The sequence below is a fragment of the Scomber scombrus genome, chromosome 24 (assembly GCF_963691925.1).
Source record: "Scomber scombrus chromosome 24, fScoSco1.1, whole genome shotgun sequence".
Classification (NCBI taxonomy): Eukaryota; Metazoa; Chordata; class Actinopteri; order Scombriformes; family Scombridae; genus Scomber; species Scomber scombrus.
In genome coordinates, this window is record NC_084993.1 from 6,770,038 (window position 1) to 6,785,366 (window position 15,329).

The window sequence follows — 15,329 nt, forward strand, 5'->3', positions numbered from 1 at the left end:
ATGCAATACTGATAATGCCCACTAGATGATACCAAATCATCTTTTATATACAGTGTTTGACCACTATACCAAACTTTACTGCACTTTATTTAAAGGGAAAAAGCTTGTTTTTGTAGTGTTAGATGGTCAAAAGGATAATCTCATACTAACTAGATAGAAGAAAGGGCAGTTTTGTGAGCCTACAATCTAATATTTTTGCCATGTCCAAAATATGGCTTATTCCACATATTAAATGTTGTCTAATGTACATGTTTGTCTGTTTTTTATGCTGTAAGTCAGTCAGTGTTCGGTTAGTGTCCTTTTCCAAAAAAAGACTTCAAATGCGATGAAACCTGGTGTTTTCTCACACAACTCATAATTGAGGGTTTTAAAAAGGGATTTCTGATGAAAGTTGATGAAAAGCGTTTTGGATTGTTGTCTCGAATATCCCATGATTAATACCTATGTGAGTGTGTTGCTTGGAAACCAGTGTTTTGCTGGGGTTTTTTTTTTTTTTAGCACAGCATCTGTAAACAAGGACAAGAAATATCATGGGAAACATCTCATTTCTCAGATTCTTAAACAACTTACTGCTCAGCTTACTGTGCAATCACTTTTTAATCAGCGTGTTTACATGCGTAGTGGCATGCCAGCACACTGAGGTACATCACTTTTGTGATGTTTGGTGCTTGTACAGTAGAAACCATTTCCTGTTTACACTAAGATTTTTCCACAATCACGAGTTACCTCAACAACAGCAAGGGTACTGCACCATACGTACTCCTCATTCATTTGGAATCTGTTTTGTTTACTTCTTGTAAATTAGGACATTCGTGAGCAGGAAACAGGGATTTATATAAACAGCTCAGCCTTTAACTGATAGGAGCAATTATCCAGAGTAGTTTGTGAAGGTCATGTTATGCCGTAGACACTTATTACTCCTGAGAAATGTTCTCTTGTTCCTTGTCACTCTCTTCCACTACATAAATCGTACATCATTAAGGAGTCAAATAAACAGTCTGACGTCAGATTCTCTTCTTTTTCAAGCACTTAGTTTGTCTGCTCCAGCACGCTTACATAAAGAGACTAAATTACTCAGTGACAATAGGCAGCAGGCATTTTCTTCAAAATTACCAACACATGCCAGCACCTATTTTTGAGAAAGGTAATTGCTTTTTGTGAAATGTGCTGACAAAATGCCCTCGTTCACCAACTCAAATTTGAATCCGTGTCACTGCGGCACAATATCTGTATGCAGGGTGTAATTTCTATTTGAAACAAGGAATCATTTTGCAGCGGAGAGGCAGGGGTGTTAATTGGATTTGAAATTTAAAATTGCCATTCATCTGGTCCACATTTCTGCAGCTGGGCGAAACTGAAACTTTTCAGTGTTTCCATGCATTTCATCACACAACTGAGGTTATTCCCAGGCAACACACTAAACACCAAACCCCCTCGCTGTGACATGAGAAAAGCAGTTGGATGTGTTCAGTGTGGCTTGAGATTCTCAGAATTAACAAAAATCTCCTTAAATATTCATATGGGGTATAAATTTCAGCAGAGCTAATGGGCCAGAAAGTCTGTTCAAGCTCCACAGCGAGGGAGCCTTGTTGATTTTACATGGTAAGAGCCTTAATGTGCGGCTTTGTTCTCCCGTATATCAGCGGTGCAGCAGGAGTTCGACTAAGTACTTCCTCTGCCCCGCACTGTGCAATACCGGCGCTGCTGTTTCCACAGCAACCAAACACAAGGTTTGTTTTGGTGCTTGTATTGCGGTGGGAGAGAGGCTACTCTTGCAGTGTCTACCCTCTCACACACACTCGCACGCAGTGTGGAGGCTTATGTTTAGAGGAAGTCATTGTCGTCCTGTCCTGTTTTTATTGTGAGTGTCAGTCAAGTTGGGCAAATTCCTCTGTGATTATAATCACTGTGGGCTAAAGTGAGGAAATCCACTCTCTCTTGCAGTGTAATACTTGATACACAACTTGTTTTTCTGGCATGCAATTTGGTAATTAGACTTTCTTGGCAGCATTTAATTCGCATTAGTATGCTGCTGTTAATCAGAGGCATCACTTTGTGTTTACTGCCTTGTTCTTAGCCAACAGAAGCTGCTATCACTACAGGCTTTTCAATGAAATACACTTTGGCCTCTAGGATGTCATTGGATACACATTTGATCAGTCTGGCAGGAATACCGTGCACAGATCTGTCTTTCTTGGCTCAACCATATGAGTACAGTTTATGAATTGAGTAAGTCCAAAGTGAGTCAGGGGCTAATTGAGGTCACAGACAGCAATCCCAGCTGCTCAATGGTTTCTCAAGTAGACGTTTAATGAATAGCATCTTGTTTAGCCGCTGCATCATTTCATCGTGCCCAGACTGCTGGATCCCGTTTCTTCAGCTGCTCCAGCTCCTTCCCACTCATTCAATTTAATGCTTGATTTAATTATCTCCTTGTTGTCAAACGTACATGCGTGTGTGTGTGTGTGTACATTCATGTTTGGGTTGTTTTCACTGCTTTCCTGCAACAGTTGCCTTGCTCCATCTAAATGACATTGAGGACTCTATAGTTTTTTTGAGTTTATCATTTAGAGTAATGTTGCATCTAAATCAAACTCCTCTGATAGTCCTGTGATTTTTGGAAACTGTAAGACGCTAAAGATTTCTGCTTTTATCAGGACTATTACTGACATTTTCTTAGGAAATTATTCAGAGATATGACTGCTGCTACAAATGCTTGGTGAACTGAGCCAGGTGACAGTTTTGGAGTTGGCCTCCTAACTGTGCTGGCTATATTTTAGGCTGTGATGCTTATTTAGCTCACCAGCTTTTGTTGGTATACTGTAATAATGCTTAGGCCTGCAGATGATAAATCCTGAGATGAAGCAAAATGAGCTCTTGTTTTCATTCATGATTGTTTGTGTAGCTGAATTTGTTAAGTACCATTACAATATATACTATATTCAAATCTCCAAGTGTCTTCAGTATATCTTTTTTTTTTTTTGGTGTTATTACATTACATACATTATTCAGATACGTACTTTACTGTACTTAAAACTACAGCCAGAAAGGCCCATCACTCAAAGTTTGATGCTTTTCAGTTTGGTAGTTCTTTCTTACCTGAGTTTCATATTAAGACATTATATTGATGAGTGTACCACAACGGATAAAATCACTCCACAACATCTTCACTTGTATCATCTGTCTCCCCTTATTCTGTGTCTTTCAGTGTCCGTCCCCCCATCCTCGTGCTCTGACCTACAGTACAGATTTAATTTATACGAAACGCATGTATGTGGTAATATTTCCACTGTGGGCACATGAAACCACATTTAGAAGAATGCATATACATGGAGGAACATTCGTAAGTCAGACTGATGACTCATTTCAAAGGACATGATTCATGGGAGAAAGAAAAATATAACAGAAGTTTTGGGTTTCTACCCAGTGAACAGCAAGCTAAGTGAGACTTTCTACTAAGAGACCACTGAGGTCAAACTATCAACAAATGCTAAGACCCAAATATCGTATCAGGTTTCTGCCTTTTTTTGATTTTTGCAGCAATATTCATTGGTTACGCATGTAGCAGTTGGCAATAAAGGGCAGTTTCTCCTTGTGGTGCTGCTTTAAAAGATTTGATTTGATTCGAGGTATTTTCTTTGTCATACTATGTTGACCACAAATGGATCGGGGATGTTAACTGTCAGAGCAGTGGATACCTTTCAGTAGTGTGGATGATGGTCATGGTAAACTGAAAGCTGTTGGGATCTGCTGCTAATTTATCCTGTCATTGAAGACCAGAAAGAGATGAATGTGTTTGACAGACTTTTCAATTTATAGTCTTTAAAAATGTGGAGGTATGTGAAAAGCTACTGCAGCCCCCTGTTGCCTCTGGGGTGAGTTTAATTTTTATGATGATTAAGTGAGTGTCTTCTATTTTCATTAAATTGCAACCAACCATTAAATAATCAACTATTCAAACTATACTTCAGTAATGCATTAAAGTCAGCAGAGCAACCGCAATTCAACATAACATTGCACCTTTTTTGAGAAATACAAGCTTCATCTCCAACAGCAGCTTTATGGAGCACTGCTCTAAGGTTTAAAGGATCTAGGCAAAGTTTCCATTGTATCATTTAAGAGGACTCCAAGTTCACATCAGACTGGTTTTCATTCTTGGTCACTGGGTTTCTGTCCTCAGGATGTAAGAAAAAAGTATGACATCAGCCTATGATTTTAACTCGAGCAAGCAAACACGTGATAATCCCAGAAGACTTTCTGTCCTGTAATTTGGCACAAAGGTTTTTCTGACATTTGTTCCAGTTGGATATTATTTAATTGGGTCTAACAAAGTGTTAAAAGTCTTCATATGCAAATGTGATAAATGTGATTTTTAATCTTTTAACTACACATTCGATAACATGAGCACATTGGATTGATATGTCAAGTGTTAAAACGGTATCTTGCATGCATCAGAAATCACATCAAACAACTGATTTCAATCTAATCACATTTTCCTCAGATTATTTTTTAATTTCACACATTTAAAAACATGCTGGATTTAGTGAATAAATGAAATTGGCAAGCATGGATGACAAACTAAAAAATAACACTTCTTTTTACACACTTTAATTCTCAGAAAAATCAAAGAACTTAAATCAGAATGCAGTATGTGTGATATGAAGTATAAAAACTGGTATGATACATCAGTGTGAATAGTCTGACTACATGGCAAAGTGGCCATTGAATACAATACAGTAAGTGCACATAAGTTAAAACCTGGTGTTATGTCAAATCAAATCTTCTCGTGCTTTCAAATGGTATTGTTTTATCATGCAGGCAAACAATTGAACTTAATCACACAGAACCAAGCAAACCAACCAAAATAAAAAAATAAAAAAAGAAAACATTCAAACCCTGGTTTAAACTCTCTATGCATAAATCATGTAAAACAGACGTGTAAATGTATCAGGGTATAATGTTGGGGTATAAGGGTCTAAGGCTGTTCCGGATCTCATGTGCAGGATTCAAAATAAAGGATGTGATGGAGGTTTTGGGGGGGATTACTGGGTCAGTCATACACATTACTTACTGTAATTTGTGATGGCCTTTGGATTGGGGTGGAGGTGGGCTTAATCATGATGCTACTTGTGATTTTGCTGTTGCCTTTGGCAGAAGGAGTGCTGCAATTGGCCAGCACTTGAGTCCTCTGCTCCTGGAGTCCGGGCGTGTGGCATGGACTCAGCGTTTGTGTCGGAGTGCTGATGCTCTGAATGAAGGGGCTCCCTAAGTGAATGTGGATTTTGTTGTCCTCTGTGGTGATGACGTTTGGCCCCGAGCTGTTTGACCTCTGGACCTGCCAGCTGCTTTGCCTTTCAGGGGTCACACGGAAGACGGCGTGCCCGCCGACAACTTCCACTGGCTCCGTGGAGAGGGAGCGATCAGGGGTGCCCGTTGTGACCGAGACAATTTGTATAGGTGACATGGCTCTGTCTGGTGTTACAGAGCCGCAAGAGTCCGGGGTCATCGCCCTGGAGTATGTAGACATAGTGAAAGGTGATAGAGCCCTATCTGGTGAACACGGCTCGTCTGACACAGGGGAACCTTTACATTTTGTCGTGGGGGAAATGGATTTTGCAGTTGGGGATATGGATGCATTCTGGATGATGGTAATTCTCTGTTTGGGTGGACCTCCACTTGTGGGTATGACGGCAGTGCTGGTGAATGACTGGGTGTTTTCTCCGGTCGGGCTGGTGATCTCTAGCGTTGCAGTGTTGTGTCCGTGGTCAGGAGTCACTTTAATGTGCAGAGGCTGTCCAGGACTGTGGGTCAACACAACATCTCCAGACTGCACATGGTTGCCATTCTGCCGTGGCTGCACTTTACCATTCACTTGATGGGGGCTTTCTTTGTTTTTGAGGAACGGGACTCTCGCTCTTCTCATGTTGTTGTTTAGGTTGTTTACATTATTGATGAGCGAGGGGCTGCATTTCGTGAGCTGAAGCTCGTTGCTGTAATTCGCGTTTTCCTCGGCCTCACTCTCGTCGTACAGCTTCCCGTTCACCACAGCACGTTCCAGTGGTGCCATTGTCTTGCCGTTGGGAGACATGAGGTCAAGCGGATCTGTCTGGACTTCCTTGGTGGAAACATGCAGATCTGAGAAGCGCCTCCCGTTCATGCCAGGGCGTAGACTTTTGCTAAATCGTCTATATCGCTCAAGCTCTCGTGTGAGTGTGTCCATTTCTCTGGCCAATTCTTTGTTTCTGACCTCCTGCTGTGTCAGTTTTCTTTGCAGTGTGGAGTGGTCAGTTTTCATACAGCAAATGGACTCCTCTGTTCCCATGTATTCATGGATCTTCTCTTTCAGGGCTGCTACCTCTCTGGTCAAATGGCTAGACTTTGCCTCTTCCTCCTTCAAGCGTTTATACAGAACATGCTCTTGGTTGCACTCTTTCTTTTCTGCCAGCTGGTACTTGGAAAGTTCTTTTCTAGATATTTCCAGCTCCTCCATCAAAATCTTGGCTTTCTCCTGCTCGTTAGTAAATCTTTTCTCCAGTGATTCTAACTCCTCTGTTTTTAATAGGTCACCTTCTACCACCTTCATATCTTTTAATTTGCGTCTAAGACGCTCAACCTCCTGTGTTAAATCCTTAACTTTGTTGTCCTCTTGTTGGAAGCGGTTTGCAATGGGTGTTTTGATGTTCTCCTCTTTAGCTTTGCTCCTCAGGTATTCTCTCTCTATTGTCTCTAGTGATTGCATCCTTTTCTTCATCATACTGATCTTAGACTCCAAATCATTGCTCTTTTCCTCCTCAGCCCTCAACTTGTCCTTCAGGTCATCCCTGTCCTTTGTAGCACTGCACATTTTCTCCTCTAGCTCAGCCTTTGACCTCAGTGCTTTCTTGCTCTCCTCAATTAGTTTCTCTGTGACTGATGTAACTTTGTCCTGTTCAGCCTGAAGTTTTCCAGTGCTGTTTTGGACTTTGTTCTCCATTTGCTTTAGCTTCTCTGCCATTGCCTTCCTTTCATCCACCAGCATGACTGTCAGTGTCTTTAACTTGGTGAGATCTTCCTTCAGTGTCAGTTCTGTCTTTCCCAGCTGGTTTTCAGCAGCCTCTAGTTCTCTGACCCTGACTTTCAAGACTTCCAGCTCACTGGACAGAACCTTTGACACTGTCTTCTCCTTCTCCAGGTTACTTTTGAGAAAGTTGCATTCTTGTTTGCTCTTGCTAAATGCATCCTCTAGTTTTTCCAAGTCCATAATTCTGTGGTTCAGCTTATCGACTTCAGCCTTCAAGCTCCGACTTTGGTTGGCCTCTTTTTCCAGTTTCTTGTTGAGGTCCCTGCAGTGGTCCTCCATTCTGATCAACTCTTCATCCTTTCCCTCCATTTCAAGTACCCTTTTCCGTAACTCTTCGAGCTCAGACATGAGGCTAGAGTTTCCACACTCACCACGGCTAATTTTGTCCCTTAGCTCCTGCAGTTCCTCCTCAGCTCTGCGCAGGGTCTTGTTGGTCTCCTCCAGCTCATCAAGCTGCCTGCTGAGAGCTGACAGTTTCTGGCGCAGCTGCCTGCTTTGGGCATCCTCGCTGGTCAATTTGGCAGTCATGGCCTCTTGTTCTTGATGGTGTCGAATGGCTTGGTCGCGCCGCTCAGCCTCCAAGCGAATGACCTTTTGCTCCTCTTCCTGCAGACGGGCATTAGCTGAGATCAGCTCCTCTTGGGATTGTGAAGCACTGGCACTCAGTTCTTGGACCTTAGCTGTTTGTTGATTCAGCTGCTCGGTGAGGCGTTGCTGTTCATCCACTACCATCAACGCAAATGACTTCAGTTTTGTCAGCTCTTCCTTCAGACTTGAGACCTTTTTGTCGTTCTCTTCCTCCTTTCGTTCTTGGTAAGCCTTTTCCTGATCAATTAACAGCTTCAACCTGAAAAAAATAAAAAACAAGACAAAGATGATCTTCAAGCAGTCAAGTCAGAATCAGTTTTTGCAAGTAGAAAGTGCACAAAAACGTTGCTTAATTTTTCAATTAGCATTGCAGAGAATTTTGGAGCAACATATTTAAATAATTGTGAAACTTAAAATGACAGAAACTCTAGCCCCCACCCCCACTGTCATTACCCATTGGGCCCACTTCCCAAATACTGACACATCATAAACACTGTTATTTTCCCTGCATTTCTGAGGAGGACTAAAAGTTGTATGTCATGGAAAATTTAACACATCATAAAAATAATTAGTTTAACTCTCTCAGGTTGGTAATCTCAAATACCTGTGGGTTTTTTTTTTTTGTTCCCTTGTTGCCAACTAATTCTCATATGGTTTGGAAACCCCAGTTACTGCTGTAAATACTGGGCCTTGAGTTTAACAATCAGTGAATTTCAAAGTTTCCATAATGTTTGTAGGGTGTACCATATGAGCTTTTTTGCCCTCTGGGAAATTAGGGGAAAAGACTAGAATGCCAAATGTTGATGTTAACTTTTGAAAATGATACACTCACCAGACAAGGTGAGACATACTGCAAACTACGCACACAAGGTTTTTATAACCAGTATGATTTTGGTGACGTTATTGTGGTTTTATGACAATCTGCTACAGTTTCTTTTCTTCTTCATTTTTTTCATCAAACATGTATCTAATATAAACTATGTATTCAAGTGTTAGTATGCTCATAGGTTGCTCAACAAATGCTTGGCTAAGAGAGGAAATGGCCAAGACATTGCACAAGAGTAAGTCAAAGGATAAATGAAGAGCAAGCTCTTGTACACAGATAAGACGGAAAGTAAGACACGCAAAACAGCTTAAAATCAAGTGAGGAAAAACAAAAATAAGTGTATAAATTTAAGACTGGATGTAAGCTACAATTCCCTTCACATTAGGAGCCTTTAAATAGTTTTTTTTTCCCTCAATTAACATAGAAATCCACTTGTAGACTACAAACATCAAAGGCAGACTATTTAAAAAATCTATTGGACAGTGGAGAACAATATAGTAATATTTATATTTCCACAGCTATTCCATCTTATATTTTGATATATGAAGCCCAGATGGTGTTCAGATTACTCAAATGATGTCAAAGTACATTACATGTGTGCCACTGGATGCAGTTATGGCGCTTTAAGTACAGTATATAGCTGGGGTCATTGCATCTGGCGCATGCACACATCACCAGACTAAAGAACCTATACAGCCCCAAGGGAAGAGATGTTATGACTGCTGTGTGCGCAGCTGCCAGGCATTTCCACACAGATGGCCCACTGGCATGGAACAATCCTTTAATTAAGGGGTTCCTCTACTACCAGCCCTCCTCCCCCTTACCAAAACCACCTCCACCTACCCTCCCCGTTTTTTTTCTTATACATTTAAAGGAATTCCCCCTGCTTCCAAAGGCAATTACAGTCCCACAGAGTTTATACAGAAATCCTCTCAGGGATCACTAAGTCCACATGTACACTTCGGTTGCGGGCCATGATGTAAGTTTGGTAGGGCGGGTCACTTCTCACCAGTACAGTGAATGTGTCATTTCACTCTTCGGTAGCTACTCAAGGGTGGGAGCAAGAAAGGGGGACACATGTAACTGCATCCATGTGTTGCAATTAGATCCAAACCAACACTCAATAAATATTATTAGGATACGCATAATAATTATGAATTCATTATTGGTGTGGTTTGGGGTGTTTCATGAAGCGGATAAACAATAGCAGTATTATCTGTTATGGATTAAGTTGCAAATGTGCCATTCAACCAGAGTAAAATCTGAGTAGCTGAAGATAAAATGACACATAACAATGCCTAATGTAAGAACATTTGGTGTTGATGTGCTACTGTTAAAGCATTTTACTTTTTTTTGGTTTCAAAAACATAACTCAAACTCTAACTTTAGCTCCATTTTTATTCTAAGATTAGTGAGTATCCCAGTTGTGTAGCCTATCTAAGCTGTGTTGACTCAAAGCTTGCCCATGTTATATCTTGGCTGCTGGAAGTGTTGATAAAATATTTTAATCATATTTTTCTTGCATTTTTCAAGGACTCTGGATGAGTGCTGTACAAGGGAATGTGACTATCTTATCTAGAAAAACATGGATGTGTTGAAAAATGACATTTTCTAAAAGTGGACTGTGTTCATAGAAACACTATGTTGCTAAGCAGAGCTCTCATACAACAGACAGTAATTTTGCTCGCAAACTACTCTGTCGCCTCTAATCACTGTTTATTCAATCTCTTATCTCAGTCCCCACTTTTTTTTCTGGTGATGTCATCAGCCAAAATAGAAAAATAAATGTACTTTTGTTCCCTAGTAGGAGTGGAAACTCGGCCAGTACTCCATTTTAAAATACGTCTAAGTCCTGGGCTGGATATTAATCATGTTTTCTGGCATGTAAGGGCACTGTGCATTATTAAAAGCAAGTCACCTATAGCCTTTTAGGAGACTATAATGCTGTATTTCACATACACTTTGTGGTACATATAGAGATGTTAGTACATATGGAGATGTTGGTCCACATCAGTTGTTCCTCAGTAGGCACACTCACCCTGCGTGAGTGTATTCAGCCAACAGGGCTACACCTGAGACTATTTATGGTGTTGTATATAATTTGGGGCAAATTTGCAAGTTTGCCTGCTCTATAGTTTGGGCATACAATGGATGGAGTGATCTTTTGAAAAAAAAAACATTATCCTGCAGTTGACCCTTGATTTATGTTGGAGACCAACCAGACTTTAAGGAGTGGTAGCAGCTCAACGCACCAGCTTTCACCATTTAATACAAGTCAGTCAAGGCAGTTTCCATATGTGTTCTGGAAACACGTAAATATTATGGCTGATCTATCTAGCATTTGTCCACATTTCCATCGCCGTCATGTTTCATACTTTTATGCAGAGAACCGTACAGCTTGAAAGAACATTATTTAAGGGGAATAAATTGTAAAGTGCTGCACATAAAGCTGGTGACATAACAGTTTCATGGCTATCAATGTTACAAGACACCTTACCACCCACATTGAAGCCTATACAAGCTCTGCAACAGGCACCGATTCTAGACTGGTTCCCCCCGAAAACGGATGTATGACCACTGCTGCGGGTTGTTAATGTGTCATGGAAAAATGGGTTGCACCCGAGTGATTTGGTGGGTTTAGGGTGAAGTAGATATCTTAACTCAACAGGATTGTTTCTGGGTTGTTGCAAATGTAATTTCCCCCTCAACTGTAAGCTAACATAGTAGAAATACCATTAAAAAGAAAAAGAAACATCATGTCGAGAGCAGTCAGCCAACCCTACAAGGCAGTCACAACTTGCCACACCAGCACACCAGCTTAACAGAGGGCTTCCCTCTTTTTACGTGGCTTCTGAAGCTGGAAACTGTGGCTCACCCGCTGCTTTTAGCTGTGTTACATGTTCCATATGTCAGGGCTGCTGTGCCATTTCCTAACCACAAGTGATTAGGTCATATGTGTACAGACCGATATATATCCTGTGCATGCACACATGGCCACCTCGGCTGTAGGAGAAGCTTGTGGATAGTGGGCCGATTGCCCTCATGTGTGACAACGTTTGAAGGGGGGATGCTGATTGATGCAGTCCATGGACTCTATTTAAAGTCCACACAGGCTAAGTGATACGCCCCAAGAGTGCAATCAACATGTGTAAAATATGTAGGACTGATATTTATTGACTTCCAGGAAATGGTAATATTGGTAATAGAGCATTGTGTTACTAAAAGAGACTATAGAGAGAGATTATTATTATTTTCCAAAATGATGATGGATGATTATTGAAATGTTGCTACCTAAAATTCACCATTCAGTATTACAAGTCCACAGATGATTTTCATTAAAACATATATTCTATTCCATGCAACAAAGTTGCTGAGATCACCCAGAATAAGTCTAATTAATATACACTTTCATGCTAGTAGTAATTATATGAGACCAGGGTTCATTCCTTTCATTGTCTCATTTTGAAATAAATTGTTCTTTTGAACCACAGTCTATCAGGAAAAAAAAGAGAAGTAAATGTATCTGACAATGAGGAGCCATCAAAAGTACTTGATTCTTTAAAAAATACCAATTATATCTTTGATTATATGCTAATAAATTGTGGGATGTACATATAAGTATTTATTTAAGTTACTGCATTATCACATCATTTGTGTATCAGTATCAGAATCAGTATCAGCCGTACAGTATATGTTACAGTCTTTTAACTCTACTACACATGAAGATGCCATATTCATTGTAGTAATAAATGTCATTGTCATTCATTTGTAGTACATTATATGTGAAACTAGGTCAGCCTTTCTGCAAATTGACAGATTCCTGCATAGACAATTTGAGTAGCTACTATTGCGACATGCTGAGATTCAAACATCATTGCTCTTTAATAGTTAATATCTTTTAGTGAAGTTTGCAATGGCAGACAACCGAGTCCGACTCCACAGCATGTTAAAATCAGAACACAATTCAGCATTTCTTCACAGTACGAGTAGGTTGAATTTAATTTCACATGGAATTAAGCTGATGTGATCCAATCCATTGCTTAGAGGGATTTATGAAGTTCCCACAACAGAGTGCAAATAATTTGATACATATAAAAAATACTTTAAAAAAGACCATGTGAAATACTGACTTAGACAAACATTGTACAGAGTTTCATTAACATCCTAGACTACTTTTTAAAAAGATTTTTTAAGTCATCCTAAAACTTTTCAGAGATTACTATCACAATAACTACAGAAGAAAGTTATTACTCTAAAGTCAAACAGATTTATTTAGCCTTACAAACCATGCAATATAACTTCAGGTTTACAAACTTTTGGGACTCCAGTATAAAATGATGCTATCCTGAACATCTGTATGTCCCCAAGCCATTAAAGAGATCGGCAAGTTTCTCTCCCCAAATCCAGAGTTTTGTACAATGTTTAGTGTGCCTACCTGTGCCAAAGGCTTTCCCAGCTTCACTGCCATAAGCTCATTATCTTGCCGTACAACACCCGACTCTCAACTGTTCCTCTGTGTGTGTGTCTCACTCTCTTAGTAGCTGTAATGTGGGCATTCCTGCAGTCAGACCAAACAATAAGGGATGTGCTCCCTGCCTATGGACCATTACATCATCAGCATGTCCTTATATGGAGCTTTGCATTGCAGAGACTCACAAGAAGGGGGTGTGCTTGCTCGTGTGTGTAACTGTGTGGTGTGTACATGTGTGTGCACATGTCTGAGTGTTTGAGAGAGTCTCTTAAAGTGACTGTTTAACTAAAGGATGTGGTGGAGAGGAGGGAAAGGGTTTTTTCTTGACGTATGTAATGTGTGAAATATCTGCCCGGTCTGTCACTACTCCGCAGACAGGGCAGTAGGTGAAGAGAGACAAGGAGTTCAAGTTACAGTATTTCCTTCTGGCTCTTGTCAACTTTAGTCATATATTCAACCAAAGAGGGAGAAAAAAAGAATCTTGCCTGTTCGCAAAATTAATAAGAAATTCTTGGATGACTATTTGTAATTGAGACCAACACTGCAGAGCAAGACAAGACGTGCAACACATATCTCTGACATATATATGAGTATGAATAATATATTCACACCTCACGACAAATACCCGCTACATGTTGACAGTTTCACTGATACGGTTTGTTATTCACGATTGAAATCATAAGAGTGCTTCTAGCTGCTAGCCAGCTGGTAGCTTAGTCTCAGTGAGGAATGCTAACACTGCTAACATGCTAGGAAACACAAAGTGAAAACATTTTGTCTCTTAACATGTTTGAGTAATGAAAAAATTTAAAATCTAGGTGGGAAATAAACTCATGAATCTCAAAACTTTAATTTATCTGTTCTTGCAGTTGTGTCCCTTCAAGCCAGATTTATGCCATTAGTTCCTTTCAATAATATTTAGTATAGGCTACATTACATAAGTACACATAAGTGCTACCACTTATGTCAGTAAGTATATGTAAGTAAAATAAGTAAATGTATAAGTATTGGGATTTGTATTAAGTAAAATGAATATGACGTCCTGTTTTCGTAATTTTACTTAGGGAAAACCACAGAAGCATTATTACCAAAAATACTTTAGTTACCTGAAGTAAAAGTAATCATTATGCAGAATAACATATTTCATACTGTTATTACTTGTAATGTTGCAGCTTAGTAGTGATGGAGCTATTTTCTAATCTGTAATGCTGTTATGCATCATGTTTTTATTTTAATGTATGAAATCTAAATCAGCCAATTAACACATTAATACATGCAGTTAAGTAAAAAGAACAATTTTTCCTAATATGTAGTTGTAAATTTCATTAAAATTTCTGTTCAGTAATGTACTAAATGTTTTGAGTCACACTCCATCATTCAACATTATTGTGCAGCCAACATTGTGAGAGTATCTGTTGGGTAAGGTAATTAAACACCTTACCTGTGGTGTAAAAGTGTATTTAAACTAATGGCTCTGCAAACACAATAATGGGTTTTCTTGCAACAGTGTAATCATAGCTTGAGCCTGCAAACATCTCTTCTTATCAGTGGCACATTGTTCACTTCACTTTGCCTTAGTCTTTACTTTCATTATCAGATTTCCCTCACCTTGCTCATACATTTCTCAAGAGTATAGCTGGTGACTAAATCCATCTCTGAGAAGTCTCAACATTGTGCGTCATGTGATGGGAGCTAATTTTATAGAGATTTTTCAGGGAGGTTATAGTTTAGCTGTCAGTGTTTCTATTGTTCTGGGGAAAATGTTCTCTGTTTACTCCAACAATGGGACCGGTGACACTGCATGGTGCGGGAACATATTGACGAGTGAAGTAGTGACATAGATACTTCCTGACAAACACGGCCCAAGAACAACAAGACCTCGTTTTTGGTTTAAAGGGCCAATACAATGACATGCAGTGAGATAAGCACATGCAATAAGACAGTAGATTAGACAGATACACACATCTGCTTGTGAGTATATTCTGTCATTACATGCTTTCAGGCAGTATATTGCAGTTATGAGTGAGCAGTGTGAACAAATAACAAGGGCAAGACTCTTCCTGTCTCCTGCCCGCTAAATAAAATATGTCATGGCTTCACAATGGCTGAGGTCACCGTTACTAAGCCGTTACTAGGGAAACAGAGATTTGTTGGATTAATTTTTAAGCTGCACTAGTCAGTATTTTTATGTAAAAATATAACCATGTCATACCGGTTTGAGCAAAGCAGTGACGCAGGTTGAACCAGACCACAAGTGGTCTATCAGTGTACTTCATTCAACCTGTTCTGTCATTCATTGTCTGCTTTAAATGATGATATTGCACTTCAAAGTTTCAATAAAGATGAGTGAGCAAAGCCGGCATACATCCGATATGTCGACTTTA

At 39.8% G+C, this 15,329-nt stretch overlaps 1 protein-coding gene across 2 annotated transcripts in view; it reads right to left on the minus strand.

Moving 5' to 3' along the window:
• filip1l (filamin A interacting protein 1-like) overlaps nt 1-15,329 on the minus strand; it is a 72,373-nt gene that overhangs the window by 975 nt on the left and 56,069 nt on the right. Inside the window, exons 1-2 of one of the 2 annotated variants that reach the window (XM_062414647.1) lie at nt 12,910-13,004; nt 5,072-7,907 (exon numbers count right to left, since the gene is read on the minus strand). In XM_062414647.1, coding sequence (XP_062270631.1) covers nt 5,072-7,792 — 2,721 coding nt within the window. In that variant the 5' untranslated portion in view covers nt 7,793-7,907; nt 12,910-13,004. Of the gene's footprint in view, nt 1-5,071; nt 7,908-12,909; nt 13,005-15,329 lie in introns of those variants that run through there. The other variant, XM_062414648.1, reaches the window with a different exon arrangement.